The following is a 14,244-nucleotide window of genomic DNA, read 5'->3' on the forward strand; positions in this document are numbered from 1 at the left end:
CCCCACTTGGGGCATGTATGGAAGGCAACTAATTGATGTTCTCTCTCACATCAATGTTTCTCTCTCTCTCCCGCTCTCTAAAATCAGTAAACATATCCTTGTGTGATATGTTAACCACTAAACAGCCATCCTAAACAAAATGAATGAGCAGATGCACAGTTTAAAGAGTTTAAACAATTATCAACATAGAACCAACCTTTTTTATTATTAAACTAGAGGCCTGGTGCACAAAATTTGTGCACAAGGGGAGGGCGGGATGTCCTTCAGCCCAGCCTGCACCCTCTCCAATCCAGGACCCCTCGGGGGATGTCCGACTGCCGGCAGTCAGACATCGCTCTTGCAATCCAGGACCACTGGCTCCTAACCACTTGCCTGTCTGCCTGCCTGATTGCCCCTAACCACCTCTGCCTGCTGGCCTGATGCCCCTAACTGCTCCCCTTCTGGCCTGATCACCCCTAACTGCCTCTGCCTGCTGACCTGATTGCCCCCTAACTACTCCCCTGCCAGCCTGATTGCTCCCTAACTGCTCCCCTTCTGGCCTAATTGCCCCTAACTGCCCTCCCCTGCCAGCCTGATTGCCCCTAACTGACCCACCCTGCTGGCCTGTTTGCCCCCTAACTGCCCTCCCCTGCTGGCCTGATCGCCCCCTAACTACCCTCCCTTGCCGACCTGATCGCCCCTAACTGACCCACCCTGCCAGCCTGATCACCCCCTAATTGCCCTCCCCTGCCGGCCTGATCACCCCTAACCGCCTCTGCCTCAGCCCCTGCCACCATGGATTTGTCCGGATGTCTGGTCTAATTAGCATATTACCCTTTTATTAGTATAGATTTATTGGAGGTGATATTAGTTAATAAAATTATATAGGCTTCAAGTGTAAAATTCCATAATACATCATCTGTGTATTTGATTGTGTGTTTACAACCCAAAGTCAAATCTCCTGTCACCATATATTTGACACCCTTTACCCTTTATTACCCTCTCACCCCCCTTCCCTCTGGTAACCACCATACTGTTGTCTGTGTCTATAAAACCAATCTTTAGATTCCTCCATGTCTTTACATTTTTCTCTCATGTAATCGGCCCCTTTTAAATTTTTGCTCTAAGTTCTGACCATATTTCTCTACCATATCTTCAAGTTTTCCAATTCTTTCTTTAGCAATGTCCATTTTATTATTCAGCCCTTTGTCTAAAATGTTGTACTTCAGCAATATTTTAAATTTTCAAACACTCTTTCTTGATCTCTAATTGCTCTTTTCCCATATTTTCTTGTTTAATGAAAATCTCCAACATTTCTTAATCCTAGGTTGCTGTGCAGTGAAAGGTTTACTGACCAGGTCTAGGAATATCCAAACCTGCACAGTCCAAAGGAAGGACTGGCCCTTGACCAGCTCCTAGGAAATGGCCCCTGAGACCTGGGATGTCCTGCCTGAAAAGAGTGCCTTGTGACATGGAGTCGGTGCCACTCTAGAGAGTTGATGCCAACAAGGTGGGGTCTTGGGTCACATTTTGTCACTTGGACCTCTGGACCAGCTGGAGTCTGAGCATAAAGGTCACTTACATGGGTACTCCATGCCTATGTGACGGAAGCCCAATAAAAACCTCAGACACCAAGGTTCAGGTGAGCTTCCCTGGTTGGCAATACTTCACGTGTGTTGTCACACGCCTGTGCTGGGAGAATTCAGCACTGCCCATCTGACTCCACTGAGAGGACAGCAGGACACCCGCCCGGGTCTCTCCTGGATTCCGTCCTCTGTGCCTTTTGCATTTGTTGATGTTATCCGTAGCCATTCACTGCAATGAACCATATAACCAGGAGTATAATAGCTCTTCTGAGTTCTGTGATTCCTTCTCGTGAACCATTGACTCTGAAGGTGGTGCTGTGGACCCGGCTTGGATGTCCATTCATATCTATGATGGAAGAGCCAGTTTGTTGGCGTGGGTGCCCTGCAACATTGCCCACAAGAAAGGAAAGCTGCCTGTAGACCTGGGGTCCTCAAACTTTTTAAACAGGGGGCCAGTTCACTGTCCCTCAGACCATTGGAGGGCCGGACTATAGTTTTTTAAAAAAACTATGAACAAATTCCTATGTGCACTGCGGGCCCGGGACGAGTCGGCTGCTAAGCAGGACAGGCAGCGGCATCCAGCGGGCCGGATAAATGTCCTCAGCGGGCCGCATGTGGCCCGCAGGCCGTAGTTTGAGGACCCCTGCCAGTGTAGACTCTGTGGAGTTAGTTGGGGCCTGTTGCAAAACAGCAAGCAGAGTGAGAGGCTAAGAGCTCTCTAGCGGTCAAAATCAGGCCAGCTTTTATTCGGTGGGTCCTGTAAAGGATCGTCACTGTTAACAGAGGTGACACAGTGCTAGGACCCCGATGAGCACTCAATGAGGACTTGTTAATGTGCTTTCATGGGCGTCATGGTCCTTCCTCGAAGGAAAGATGGATAGAAAAGGGGACAGCAAAAGGGGTAGCCAGGATCCCAGAGTTCAGACAGGAAAGGGATTGGGGGGGGGGGCGTTCACTAGTTCCTGGGTCATATCAAGGGGTGTAGTTGGGGACCCAGCCACAGGAGAAACTCAAAGCTGGGGCGCTGTGAGGTCTGATGTTCCCAAAAGCCCTTGGAGCCAGAAAGGTCAAGCTGGGAGAAGGTGGCGCCAGGGTCGCTGTTGCTCCTTCTCCCCCAGGGGGCGCCCCAGCGCTGGCCCTGGAGCCCGCAGAAGCAGTGGGGGCGTCTAGCCTCGGGAGAGGAGGCATGGGCGCTGGAATCGCGGTGCTGCTGCTGGTGCAGCTGTTGGTGAGGGCCGAACTCGAGATGCAGGGTGAGCTCAGGCCGGAGCTAGGGGTGACAGGGTAGGATGGGGAGCATGGAGACCGAGGGGAGCTCACCTTCTCGCCTCACCCCAGGGTTGCAGGATCAGAACCAGCTGTTTTCAGGTAAGGCACCCAAGATGCGCGTTTCCCAGCCCAGGGCACCACGGCCAGGACGCACAGGGCGCCATCTCTTTTCATCTCTCCCGCCCCAGGTTTCAAGAATTCGTCGCGGCTTACGCGTAACTGACGGGTCCCCGGGGGAAGGGGCGGGGCCTGCAGACCCGTGGGAAGGGTCCCTGCGTCCCCTTCTCCCCAGGCTGCAGGACCCTAGCACGGTTTCCCTGGGGCCGAGGGCGGGCAGGTGGGGCTGTCTCCTGCAGCTGAGCCGCATGTCCGTCTGTCCACCCTAGAGCCTTGTGGCCGCCGGAACATCCACTCGCTCATCGTGGGCGGAACGGACTCCGGTCGTGGGCGCTGGCCGTGGCAGGTGAGCCTGCGGCTCCGTCACAAAGGCCACAGCTGCGGAGGCAGCCTGCTCAGCCGGCGCTGGGTGCTCTCGGCGGCGCACTGCTTCAGAAAGTAAGTCTGCGGGCGGGCCGGCCCGTGGCGCGGCTCTTTGGGTCTGCACCGCGCACGCCTTACACAAATGTGACCCTCCTGTTCTCCTGAGCCCCAGGCCTCGCCGCAGCCGCTCACACCCATGTGAGTTCCAATGGTGCCCCTGCAGGGAACTCTTCAGTTTTCCCCCAGAAGGGTGTCCAGAATATTCCCGTGCACATTTGTGTGTCTTGTTCTTTTCTCTTTCTTGTTCTCTTCTCCCCAAATGGCATTACTAGCCTTCACCTTCCTCCCCCCACCTCCCAGGGGAGGTGTGCCACAGGTGGGAGGAATGAGCGAGGTGGGTGAGCACAGAACCTGGCCTGTGGCAACAGTGGCCCTTGAGGCTGCTTTGACTCCACTCTGCTGAGCATCCCACTTTGGCATCTGTGCATCTGCTCACTCGTTTTTTTTGAAATATATTTTATTGATTTTTTTACAGAGAGGAAGGGAGAGGGATAGAGAGTTAGAAACATCGATGAGAGAGAAACATCGATCAGCTGCCTCCTGCACACCTCCCATTGGGGACGTGCCCACAACCAAGGTACATGCCCTTGACCGGAATCGAACCTGGGACCCCTCAGTCCACAGGCGGACGCTCCATCCACTGAGCCAAACCGGTTAGGGCTCATTCATTTTTTTAGGATGGCTCTGAGGGCTGACAGGCTGGTTGAGTGATTGGCCAGTCAGACCACAGGGAGAGGCACCCTTCCGCCCTACTCTCAGCCCCCACTCTCCGGGTTCCAGGGCTTTGGTTGCAGGCTCTCTGGGCTCTCGCCATTTCTTCACTGGACACTCTGTCCTGTAAGGAGAACTGCTCCTGGTGCCCAAGAGGAGCCCTAGTAGCACCCTGGGCAGTCTCCCCTTTGAGTGGGCCCCAGGTGTGCTCAGGTGGCCCACACTTCGCTAAAGACCCCTAACCAAACCCAGCCTGCGTGGCTTGGTGGTTGAACGTTGACCTATGAACCAGGAGCTCATGGTTCGATTCCCAGTCAGGGTACATGCTTGGGTTGCGGGCTCCATCCCCAGTGTAGAGCTTGCAGGAGGCAGCCGATCAATGATTCTCTCTCATCATTGATGTTTCTATCTCTCTCTCCCCGTCCTTTCCTCTCTGAAATCAATAAAAATATATTTTCAAAAAGACCTCTAACTGCTCTCTCCTCCCCTGTCAGAAACAGGGATCCATCGAACTGGATGGCCCAATTTGGTGAGCTGTCTTCAAGCCCATCTCTTTGGAACTTGGGGGCCATCTACCACCGTTTCAGAGTGCAGGACATTATCGCGTACCCTCATGTCAAGGAGTCTTCACTCAACGACATTGCCTTGCTGAGGCTGACCTCCTCTGTCACCTACAATAAGTACATCCAGCCCATCTGTATTATGGCCTCCACCTTCGAATTCCAGAACCAGAGTAACTGCTGGGTGACTGGCTGGGGGGACATCCGTGAGAATAAAAGTGAGACTGGGGACAGATGGGTGGGAAAGAGGGGGGGGCATTATCCTCTTTTCCAGCCACACCAGCCCCGACCTTGGCCTGTGTACAGCTAGGCCCCTCTGTGGGCCTAATCAGCATTCTCTCCCCATCTGCTGTCCACTCCTCCTCCTCCTGAAAGGGCAGGACTTTCTGTGCCCACTCAGTTCCTTGTCCTCCCCAGAGACAGTGAGCCAGAGCCAGCAATAGAGAGGACCAGCTTCCCCAGGCCAAATTCCTCAACTTGCAGGGATCTGGAGTTTTGGGGCTGGATTTTTCAGAGAGGCCTTGGGTATTGGCTTTTTTTTTTATAATTGAAATTTAATTCACAAACCATGAAATTCACCATTTTAAAGTATATACAATTCAGTGGGGTTTAGTATACTCACAGTTTGCACCATCATCACCACCTAATTGTAGAATGTTTTCATCATCTCAAAATGAAACCCCATAACCACTAAGCAGTCACTCCCCATTACCCACTCCCTCCAGCCCTTAGCAGCCACTAACCAGACTTTTAAAAATATCTATGTTTTTATTGATTTGAGAGAGAGGAAGGGTAAGGGATAGAGAGATAGAAACATCAATCAGCTGCCTTCTGCACATCCCCTACTGGGGATTGAGCCCAAAACCCAGGTATGTGGCCTGACCAGGAATCTAATCGGTGACCTCCTGGCTTATGGGTCATCATTCAATGACAGTCACACCAGCTGAGCCACGAACCAGCTTTTTACCTCTATGCGTTATGGATATTTCATAGAAATTGAATCATACAATATATGACATTTTGTGTCTGGTTTCTTTCAATGAGCATAATGTTTTTAAGGTTCATGTAGCATGAAATCAGAACTTCATTCCTTTTATGGCTGAATAATATTCCATTGTATGGATAAATCATATTTATTTCTTTATCTATTGGTGGACATTTGTGTTGTTTCTTCCTTTTGGGTATTGCAAATAGAGCTGCTATGAACATTAGTATACAAATTATTGTTTGAACGTCCTTTTCCAATTCTGCATATATATTCTGGATCACATGGTAATTCCATGTTTAAGTTTTTTTTTAATGTATTTTATTGATTTTTTTACAGAGAGGAAGGGAGAGGGAGAGAGAGTTAGAAACATCGATGAGAGAGAAACATCAATCAGCCGCCTCCTGCACACCCCCACTGGGGATGTGCCCACAACCAAGGTACATGCCCTTGACTGGCATTGAACCTGGGACCCTTGAGTCCGCAGGCCAATGCTCTATCCACTGAGCCAAACCAGTTAGGGCCATGTTTAACTTTTGAAGAACCAACCATGTTCCACAGCAGCTGCACCATTTTCCATTCCTGTCAACAATAAATGGGGGTAATAATTTCTCTTCATTTTCCTCAACTTGTTATTTTCCAAAGTTTTATAATTTTTGCCATCCTAGTGGGTGTGAAGTGGAATCTCATTGTGGTTTTGATTTGCATTTCTTTAATAACTAGTTATGTTGAGCATCATTACATGTGTGTGATGGCTACTTGTGTATCTTTCTTAGAGCAATATTCAAGTCCTTTACCTATTTTAAAATTGAGTTGTCTTTGTTTAATTGTAATCATTTTTTATATATTCTGCATACTAGACCCTTATCAGGTATATAATTTGCAAACATTTTCTCTAATTCTGGATGTTTCTTTTCACTTTCTTGTTAGTGTCTTTTGATGCGCAATTTAAAAATTTTTGATGAAGTCCAAATTATATGTTTTTCTTTTGTTGTTTGTGCTTTTGAAGTCACATCTAAGAAACCATTGGAAAATACAAGGTCATGAAGATTTACCTCTGTTTTCTTTAAAAGTTTTATTGTTTTAGTGCTTATATTTATGTCTTTGATCCATTTTGAGTTTATTTTTGCATATGGTATGAGGTAGGAGTCCAACTTCATTCTTTTTTTTTTTTTAATATATTTTATTGATTTTTTACAGAGAGGAAGGGAGAGGGATAGAGAGCCAGAAACATCGATGAGAGAGAAACATTGATCAGCTGCCTCCTGCACACCTCCTACTGGGGATGTGCCCGCAACCAAGGTACATGCCCTTGACCGGAATCGAACCTGGGACCTTTCAGTCCACAGGCCGACGCTCTATCCACTGAGCCAAACCGGTCAGGGCAACTTCATTCTTTTTTATTGTTAATTCTCACCCGAGGATATCTTTTCCATTGTTTGTTGTTGTTTTTTGGTTTTTTTTTTTAGAGAGAGTGGAAGGGAGGGAGGAGGGGGAGGAGAAACATCAATGTGAGAGAGACACGTCGATTGGTTGCCTCCCACATGTGCTCCAACAAGAGCAGGGCTCGAACCTGCAACCCAGGTACATGCCTTGACTCAGAATCAAACCCATGACCCTTTGGTGGGCAGGATGACATTCTAACCACTGGGAAACACTGACCAGGGCCCAACTTCATTCTTTTGTATGTGCATATTCAGTTATGCAAGCACTGTTTGTTGAAGAGATTGTTCTCTCCTCTATTGAATTGTCTTGGCACCTTTGTCAAAAGTGGATTTACCATAGATGTATAGATTTATTTCTAGACTCACAATTTTAGTCCACTGGTCTGTATGTTTATCCTTGTGCCAGGATTTCATTGTTGATTCCTTTAGCTTTATAGTATGTTTTGAAATTGGGCAGTGTGAGTCCTCCAACTTGTTTCACTTTTTCTTTTTCTTTTTTCTTTTCTTTTTAGTTGGGCAGGATCTTTTTTCTTTAATCCTCACCCAAGAACATGTTCATTGATTTTGAGAGAGAAAGAGAAACAGTGTGAGAGAGATTGGTTGCCTCCCACACATGCCTTAACAGAGGCCAGGGATTGAGGCTGCAACCCAGGCATATGCCCTTGACTGGGAATCAAACCTGAGACCCTTTGGTGTGTGGGCCAGCACTCTAACCACTGAGCAACACTGGCCAGGGCTGTACCAGTGTTCTTTATTTCTTCCTATGAGTTTAAGTTACTGATTAGTGTCCTTTCATTTCAGCCTGAAGGGCTCCCTTTCCCATTTCTCATTGGGTAGATCTAACCGTGAATCCTCTCAGCATTTGTTTATCTGGAAGTGTCTTAACTTCTTCATTCTCTGAGGGATAGTTTTGCCTGATATAGAATTCTTTATTAACTTTTATTCTTTCCGCACTTTAAATATGTCATCCTAGCCCTCGCCGGTCTGGCTCAGTGGACAGGGTGTTGGCCTGTGGACTAAAGGGTCCCAGGTTTGATTCGGGTTAAGGGCACATGCCCAGGTTGTAGGCTTGATACCCAGAAGGGGACGTGCAGGAGGCAGTCAATTAATGATTCCCTCTCATCATTGATGTTGATACCTCTCTTTCCCTGATGAGAAAGAGAGATATAATATATATATATATATATATATATATATATATATATATATATATATCTTTTTTTTTTTTTTTTTAAAGAAAAGAACAATGGCCCAGCCCTGGCCAATGTCACTCAGTTGGTTGAGCATCATCCCATGCACCTATCGCCAGTTCAATTCCTGATTAGGGCACATACCAGGATTGCAGGCTCAGTCCCCAATAGGGGGCGTGCAAGAGGCAGTCGATGGATGTTTCTCACATCAATGTTTCTCTCTTTCCCTCTCCCTAAAAAATCAATAAAAACCTTTTTGTTTTTAAAGAACAATGGCCCAGGCATTGTGGGTGCCCCAGGGGTCTCCATTCCCATAGCCCATATCATTCCTCCCAACCTGATGGCAGAGGAGAGGCTCAGGATGCTATCTTTCTCTGTTTCCTCAACTCCTATGCAGAGCTGCCGGCTCCCTACATCCTCCAGGAAGTACAGGTCTCCATCATAAACAACTCCAGGTGTAATTTCCTGTTCCAACAGCCCAATTTCTTCTATAGAATGGCAGATGACGTGATCTGTGCTGGCTCTGAGGATGGCAAACACGACGCCTGTAGAGTGAGTGCCCCTGCCCCAGTCAGCCTTGCTGGAAACAGGCACCACCCCTCTCAACCTTGGGCCTGAGAACAACACCCCCCCCCCCATGACCAACCTACCCTCAGAGTTGATTAATGAGAAAGTGATTTCGCCCTTACTTACCCTGCCTATCAAAGCTCATTTTGCATTGATAGTGTCTCTTTGGATCCTCATGTGACTCCTGGTGGGTAGCGACTTTTGCCCCCCTTTGCAGATGTGAAAACTGAGGCTTGGTTACTTCCAGGGGGAGGAGTAGGATTTGCACCTAGTTTGCCCAGCTTCATAGCCCCTCCTGTTCTGGGGTCTCCCCACTGGCCCCTCCTGCCCCAGGCCAGGCTCACCTGTGCTGCTCCCCAGGGTGACTCAGGTGGACCCTTGACCTGTGAAAAGAATGGACTGTGGATTCAGATTGGAATTGTGAGCTGGGGAGTAGGCTGTGGTAGGCCCAACCGACCCGGTGTCTACACCAACATCAGTAGATACTTCAGCTGGATCCAGAAGCTCACGGCGCACAGCACACCCAGGCCAGACCCCTCCCCACTACTGCTGCTTCTCCCTTTGCTCTGGGCTGCCCCACTCATGCAGCTGGCCTGTGCGCCCTGACCAGGGCCCAGGCTGGGGAGGGCCCTGACCAGGGCCCAGGCACATTTACCCAGGGCTGTGGACACGCCTGGACTGTCTGCCGGATCAGGCTCTGGTCCCCTTCTGTCTCCTTTGCTAATAAATGTGTGCATTTTCATTGATTCCTTGCAGAGTATTTTGTGTTCTTGGGTGGCTTCCTGGACACTCTCATAGTCACTTATGTCCCATCTTCTCCAAGACCACTCCCTAATTCCTAGTTCTTTCTCTGCTTGTCTGCACTACACATATTTTGGTTTCATACAGGAGAACCCTCACAGGTTAGTTCAATCAGAAAGAATTTATGGAAGGACATTAGTAGCACTAGGGGGCCAGGAAGACTGGAGTGGGGTATTGTGGAGGACATGCCCCCTAACACTCCAGTGCTCATCACACAGATGTCAGGTGCTCCTGGTCTTAATGTGGCCCCCCAAAGGCTGACCTGGGACTAGGACTGGGTGTGGGTTATTTGGGAGGCAATACCAAGAAGCACCAGTGAGGAGTGGGGAAACTGAGGCAGGGAAGGAAGAACCCCATGCCGTTTGCCTGAATGAGGAGGTTACTGAGGCAGAGTCCTGCTGGGGGGCCCAGAGAAACCGCAGGCACCCGGAGGACAAGGATGCTGTGTGGGGCACTTCTCTCCTGACCCCACGGGTTAAGGGTTGTCCTGGAAGCATGGGTGCTCCAAGTTAAACAGTCCCGGTGAGGACGCTAGTGCCTAAGGAGCTGCTGCAGCACCATAAGGTGGCCTGGTAGAGGCAGGCAGCACCAAGTTTGTCTGGCTCCTCACTGATGCCCCAGAACTCAGCCTCAGCATGACAAGGGATCAGGCCAGTAGGGCCCATTCAGGGGCACCTGGAACTGCTCAGGCCGATCTGCGTTTTCACAAGATTCCCAAGTGCTATGAGCTCAAGATGTGTGAGGAGCTATGGTTGGTCTACATTTCTTCCCTCAGTTCCCCACCCTACAGTTCCCTGCTGTGGAGAGGCAGGTGTGGAGGTCTTTAGAGAGCAGACCTTCCTGGTTTCTGCCCCACACCTGCCAGCAGTGCATCACACTTGGGCTTCATTCCCTGGGGCAGCCCTGTGAGGCTGGAACTCCCCTTCCCCCTGGCCACAATGAGAAAACTGATGCTCAGTGAGGGGACAGGACTGCTGGAGTCACCCAGCTCACAAGGGCCTGGGTCCAGAGAGCACTTGGCCAGGCCTGGGGTCTGGGCTCCATGTTGGGCCCGCCAAGCCGGAACTTGGTGCCTTAGCAACCAGCCCTGTAAGGAGCCTGGGGCCTGAGTCAGGTTTGGAGGAGAGCTGCCAAGGATCCTCTGGAGCTTCCTGGCCTGACCGCAGTGCCCTTCTCCCCCCACCTCACTGCCCTTGCTTGGCTGGGCTCCTGCCCCCAGTTTCCAGCACCTTGGCCCAAAACAGACTTCTTTTGAGAATTACAGGTGTCCCTTTCCTGCCACCTTGAAAGTGCTGCTCAAAGCATCTTTGTTTGAGGCTGGACAGGTGAAGCCGCAGCCCCTCCCTGGTCTCCTTAATTACCCCTGGCCAGGGCCCGCCCCCTCCTGGCTTTTAAGCCCCCACATACACTGCCAGCCCAGTCAGCTGGGAGGGCACCCGGCTGTAAGGGTGAGAACAGGGTCCAGGGGCTGGCAGGGTGGGTGGGGGCAGCAGTTGGGCAATGGAAATAGAGGGTGGGGAAGGGACTTGCCTGGAGGCCAAGTCTCAAAGGGGCTGGGGGCAGGGGTGTTCCCTGGGGCCTGGGAGCAGACAGAGCTGGGCCATGAGCATAAGCCTGAGACTAACTGGGGGCTGAGGGAAGACAGAACAGCCTCTGAGACACAGGTGCTCTGGGCTAGGACCCTCCTTCCTCTCTCTGCAGGCTCCTACGAGAGTCTAAGCCCTGGGCAGGGCCACCTTTACCCAGCACAGTCCTAAAGACAGAATGAGGGGGCCTTCCTGCCTCCAGGTGCTGCTCCTACTGCTGCTAGGTGAGTGTGGGACAGCGGCTACGGGTGCTGACCACAGGGACCTTGGCTACCAGATGTCCCATCTCACTCCTCTCTGGCCTGGCTCCCACAGAGCACACCAGGGCAATCTAATCTTGGCTTCAAGGGTTCAAGTTCTCTCTGTCACTGACCTTGGGCTCTCCAAACCTGGAGGTGCTGTCTTCACAATGGGTATAAGTCCCCACCACACAGTGCTTTGGGGAAAGTTAAATTGGTAACCAGTTGGACAAAATCCTGGCACCAGGTTAATGCAACAAATATGTTCCACCTTCCTTCCTTATCTGTAACCACCCTTCCCCTCAGTCCGTTATCTGATACCAAATCCATAATCCAGTGCCTTCCCTATTTCCTCTTCCAGGAGTTGCTGGGACACTGGAGTCTGCAGGTTAGGAAGCCTCAGGTCCCCCTCCCCACCCCGGGAGCCAACCCCTACCTAACCTTGGCTCTAAGTCTCCCCCCACCCCTTCCCAAGCCTCCAGTCCTCCGCCCACCCTCGCCGTCCCCTTTGTCCTCTCGCAGCCTGCTGCGGGCAGCCTCGTGTGTCCAGTCGGATTATAGGGGGACAGGACGCCCGGGCCGGAGAGTGGCCGTGGCAGGCGAGCATCCAGCACCGCGGGGTGCACGTGTGTGGGGGCTCGCTGATCGCCCCCCAGTGGGTCCTGACCGCGGCGCACTGCTTCCAGAGGTCAGCGGCCAGACACCAGGCTCAGACTCAGGGGATACAGGGATGGGGGGAGAGGGGAGCGGGAAGCTAGGCCCAGAAAAACGCGGCACCACCTAGCGGAGGCGCAGGGACGGTGCCAGCTCCAGTGAGCCGCGGGGACTGGGGCCCTAGTGGGGGGCTGCTGTAAGTAGCCTGCTCCTGTCACGCAGGCAGGCGCCAGTGTCTGAGTACCGCGTGCGCCTCGGGGCGCTTCGTCTGGGTCAGGCCTCGCCCCGCACTCTCTCAGTGCCCGTGCAGAGGGTGCTGCTGCACCCTGACTACTCTGAGAACGGGGCCCGTGGTGACTTGGCATTGCTCCAGCTGCGCCGCCCAGTGCTCCTGAGCTCCCGAGTCCAGCCTGTGTGCCTGCCGGAACCCGAGGCCTACCCGCCACGCGGTACTCCATGCTGGGTCACTGGCTGGGGCAGCCTCTTCCCAGGAGGTGAGGCAGAGGGCGGGGCTCGGGGGCACTGGGGGTGGGCCAGGCATTCCCCCTCCTCCTCCCTCTGACCGGGAATCCCTCCCACCACGGCTTCAATCTGGGAATCAGTGCGACCTGCGGGCACCCAAAACCCTCCCAGTCCTGGCAAGTTAGATTCTCAGGTGAGGCTTCTCCCACCACCCTGCTTACTGCCACACCCTCTCTCATCTCTCACAAGTCCCCCTTCGTCCCCCAGTGTCACTTCCAGAGTGGCGACCTCTTCAGGGAGTAAGAGTGCCATTGTTGGATGCGGGCACTTGTGACCACCTCTACCATGTAGGCACCAACGTGCCCCGTGCTGAGCACATAGTGTTACCAGGGAACCTGTGCGCTGGCTACATCCAGGGCCACAAGGATGCCTGCCAGGTGTGTGAAGCTGCCTCGTACCTCTGAGTCCATGCTCCTGTGCCCAGCACCCTACCTCCCTTGAACCCAGGACCAAGGAGGTACCACCTCCAGGGTCAGCATCCTGGCCCCCAACCCAGATGTACCACCTGGGGGACTGGAGCCCTAGGACTACCATCATAGTCTTCAGAGGACTGGGACCTAAGCTTGCCTTTCTCCTACAGGGTGATTCTGGGGGACCCCTGACCTGCTTGAAGTCGGGGCGCTGGGTCCTGGTGGGCGTGGTGAGCTGGGGCAAGGGCTGTGCTCTGCCCTACCGTCCAGGTGTCTATACCAATGTCGCCATGTACAGCCGTTGGATTCAGGCTCGCCTCAACCACTGATGTGGTGACTCTGACTTGGGTTCCTCAGCTACTTGGTCCCTCTGGGGACCTGCACATCCCCCAACCCTACCACTTCTGACTTGAGGCTCAGAGGCCTGATAAAGCTAAGGAGCCATTTCTCCATCCATCTGTCCATCCCCTGCCTTCCTTGGGGCTCACCAAACATGAGCTGCTAGCCTCGCTCCAGGAGCCTCCCATCTGTGGGGTCTCACACTCCTGCCTTCCCTTCCTGCTCATTTATCCTCCTCAGCTCCAGCCAGGACTGGGCCTGGGCACCCAGAGACGGTAAGTGGCATTCCAGGTTTGGCCTGTGTGCCCCTCTCTCTGGAGGAAGTCGGGGAGATTCAAAGTGTAGAGGGATTCAGCACCAAGAAGATGGTTCTCCATCACTAGCTTTGAAGATGGATAGGGGGTCACATGGCAAGAAACTTCAAGCAGCCTCCAGGAGCTGAGGGCAGCCTTGGCTGACAGGCTTCAGGGAAAGGGACATCTCAGCACTCTGACCAAAAGGAACTGAATCTGGACACCTTGACCAAGCATGGAGGTGAATTCTTCCCCCAGCCTCCAATGAGAGTCCACTAGGCCAAGCCCTTGATTTTGGCCTGGTGAGACCCTGGGCAGAGAACCCAGCTGAGCCCAACCAGACTTCTGGCCCACAGAGCTGTGATTTAGTAAATGTGTGTTGTTTAAAGCTGCTGTGTTTGTAGTCACTGGTTACACAACAATAGGAAATGAATCTAGATTTTGCCCCACCACAATGAAGATACCTGGGGGAGGGTAGGCCTCCACCAGGCTCAGGAGTCTGGACCACCTGGCATCATGCCCTCTGCCCAAAAGGAGCCAGGAGCCCCCAGGCAGGCCTGGCTGGTGT

The 14,244-nt window shown here is 52.2% G+C and overlaps 2 protein-coding genes across 4 annotated transcripts; both read left to right on the plus strand.

The window, feature by feature from the left end:
* Nucleotides 1-2,564: 2,564 nt before the first annotated feature.
* Nucleotides 2,565-9,578, plus strand: LOC308253661 (serine protease 41-like). 3 transcript variants are annotated; one of them, XM_080679310.1, is made up of 7 exons: nucleotides 2,691-2,818; nucleotides 2,904-2,933; nucleotides 3,023-3,049; nucleotides 3,221-3,389; nucleotides 4,580-4,863; nucleotides 8,663-8,817; nucleotides 9,193-9,578. In XM_080679310.1, the coding sequence occupies exons 1-7, from the start codon at nucleotides 2,752-2,754 to the stop codon at nucleotides 9,436-9,438; spliced, it is 978 nt and encodes a 325-aa protein (XP_080535436.1). In that variant the 5' UTR covers nucleotides 2,691-2,751; the 3' UTR covers nucleotides 9,439-9,578. The 3 variants fall into 3 exon arrangements, with proteins under 3 accessions (XP_080535437.1, XP_080535436.1, XP_080535438.1); XM_080679311.1 differs by lacking the exon at nucleotides 3,023-3,049 and having other exon boundaries at nucleotides 2,565-2,818; XM_080679312.1 differs by lacking the exon at nucleotides 3,023-3,049 and having other exon boundaries at nucleotides 2,706-2,818; nucleotides 2,904-3,022; nucleotides 3,221-3,297.
* Nucleotides 9,579-11,397: 1,819 nt separating this feature from the next.
* On the plus strand, nucleotides 11,398-13,373 carry PRSS33 (serine protease 33; the record flags this gene model as incomplete). Its single annotated transcript, XM_080677432.1, has 5 exons — nucleotides 11,398-11,467; nucleotides 11,981-12,146; nucleotides 12,335-12,606; nucleotides 12,842-13,011; nucleotides 13,215-13,373. 5 exons carry the CDS (start codon nucleotides 11,398-11,400, stop codon nucleotides 13,371-13,373), a joined length of 837 nt encoding a protein of 278 aa, XP_080533558.1.
* Between the last annotated feature and the right edge of the window lie 871 nt (nucleotides 13,374-14,244).

The sequence above is a fragment of the Plecotus auritus genome (genome assembly GCF_963455305.1).
Source record: "Plecotus auritus genome assembly, chromosome: 7".
NCBI lineage: Eukaryota > Metazoa > Chordata > Mammalia > Chiroptera > Vespertilionidae > Plecotus > Plecotus auritus.

What these genes read in the sequence shown, in the direction of transcription:
- LOC308253661 (XM_080679311.1), top strand. Translation starts at nt 2,602, where the DNA reads ATGTTCCCAAAAGCCCTTGGAGCCAGAAAGGTCAAGCTGGGAGAAGGT. An exon ending in TCAGAACCAGCTGTTTTCAG is followed by an intron (nt 2,934 to 3,220) that starts GTAAGGCACCCA and finishes TGTCCACCCTAG; the next exon opens with AGCCTTGTGGCCGCCGGAAC. An exon ending in GCGGCGCACTGCTTCAGAAA is followed by an intron (nt 3,390 to 4,579) that starts GTAAGTCTGCGG and finishes CTCCCCTGTCAG; the next exon opens with AAACAGGGATCCATCGAACT.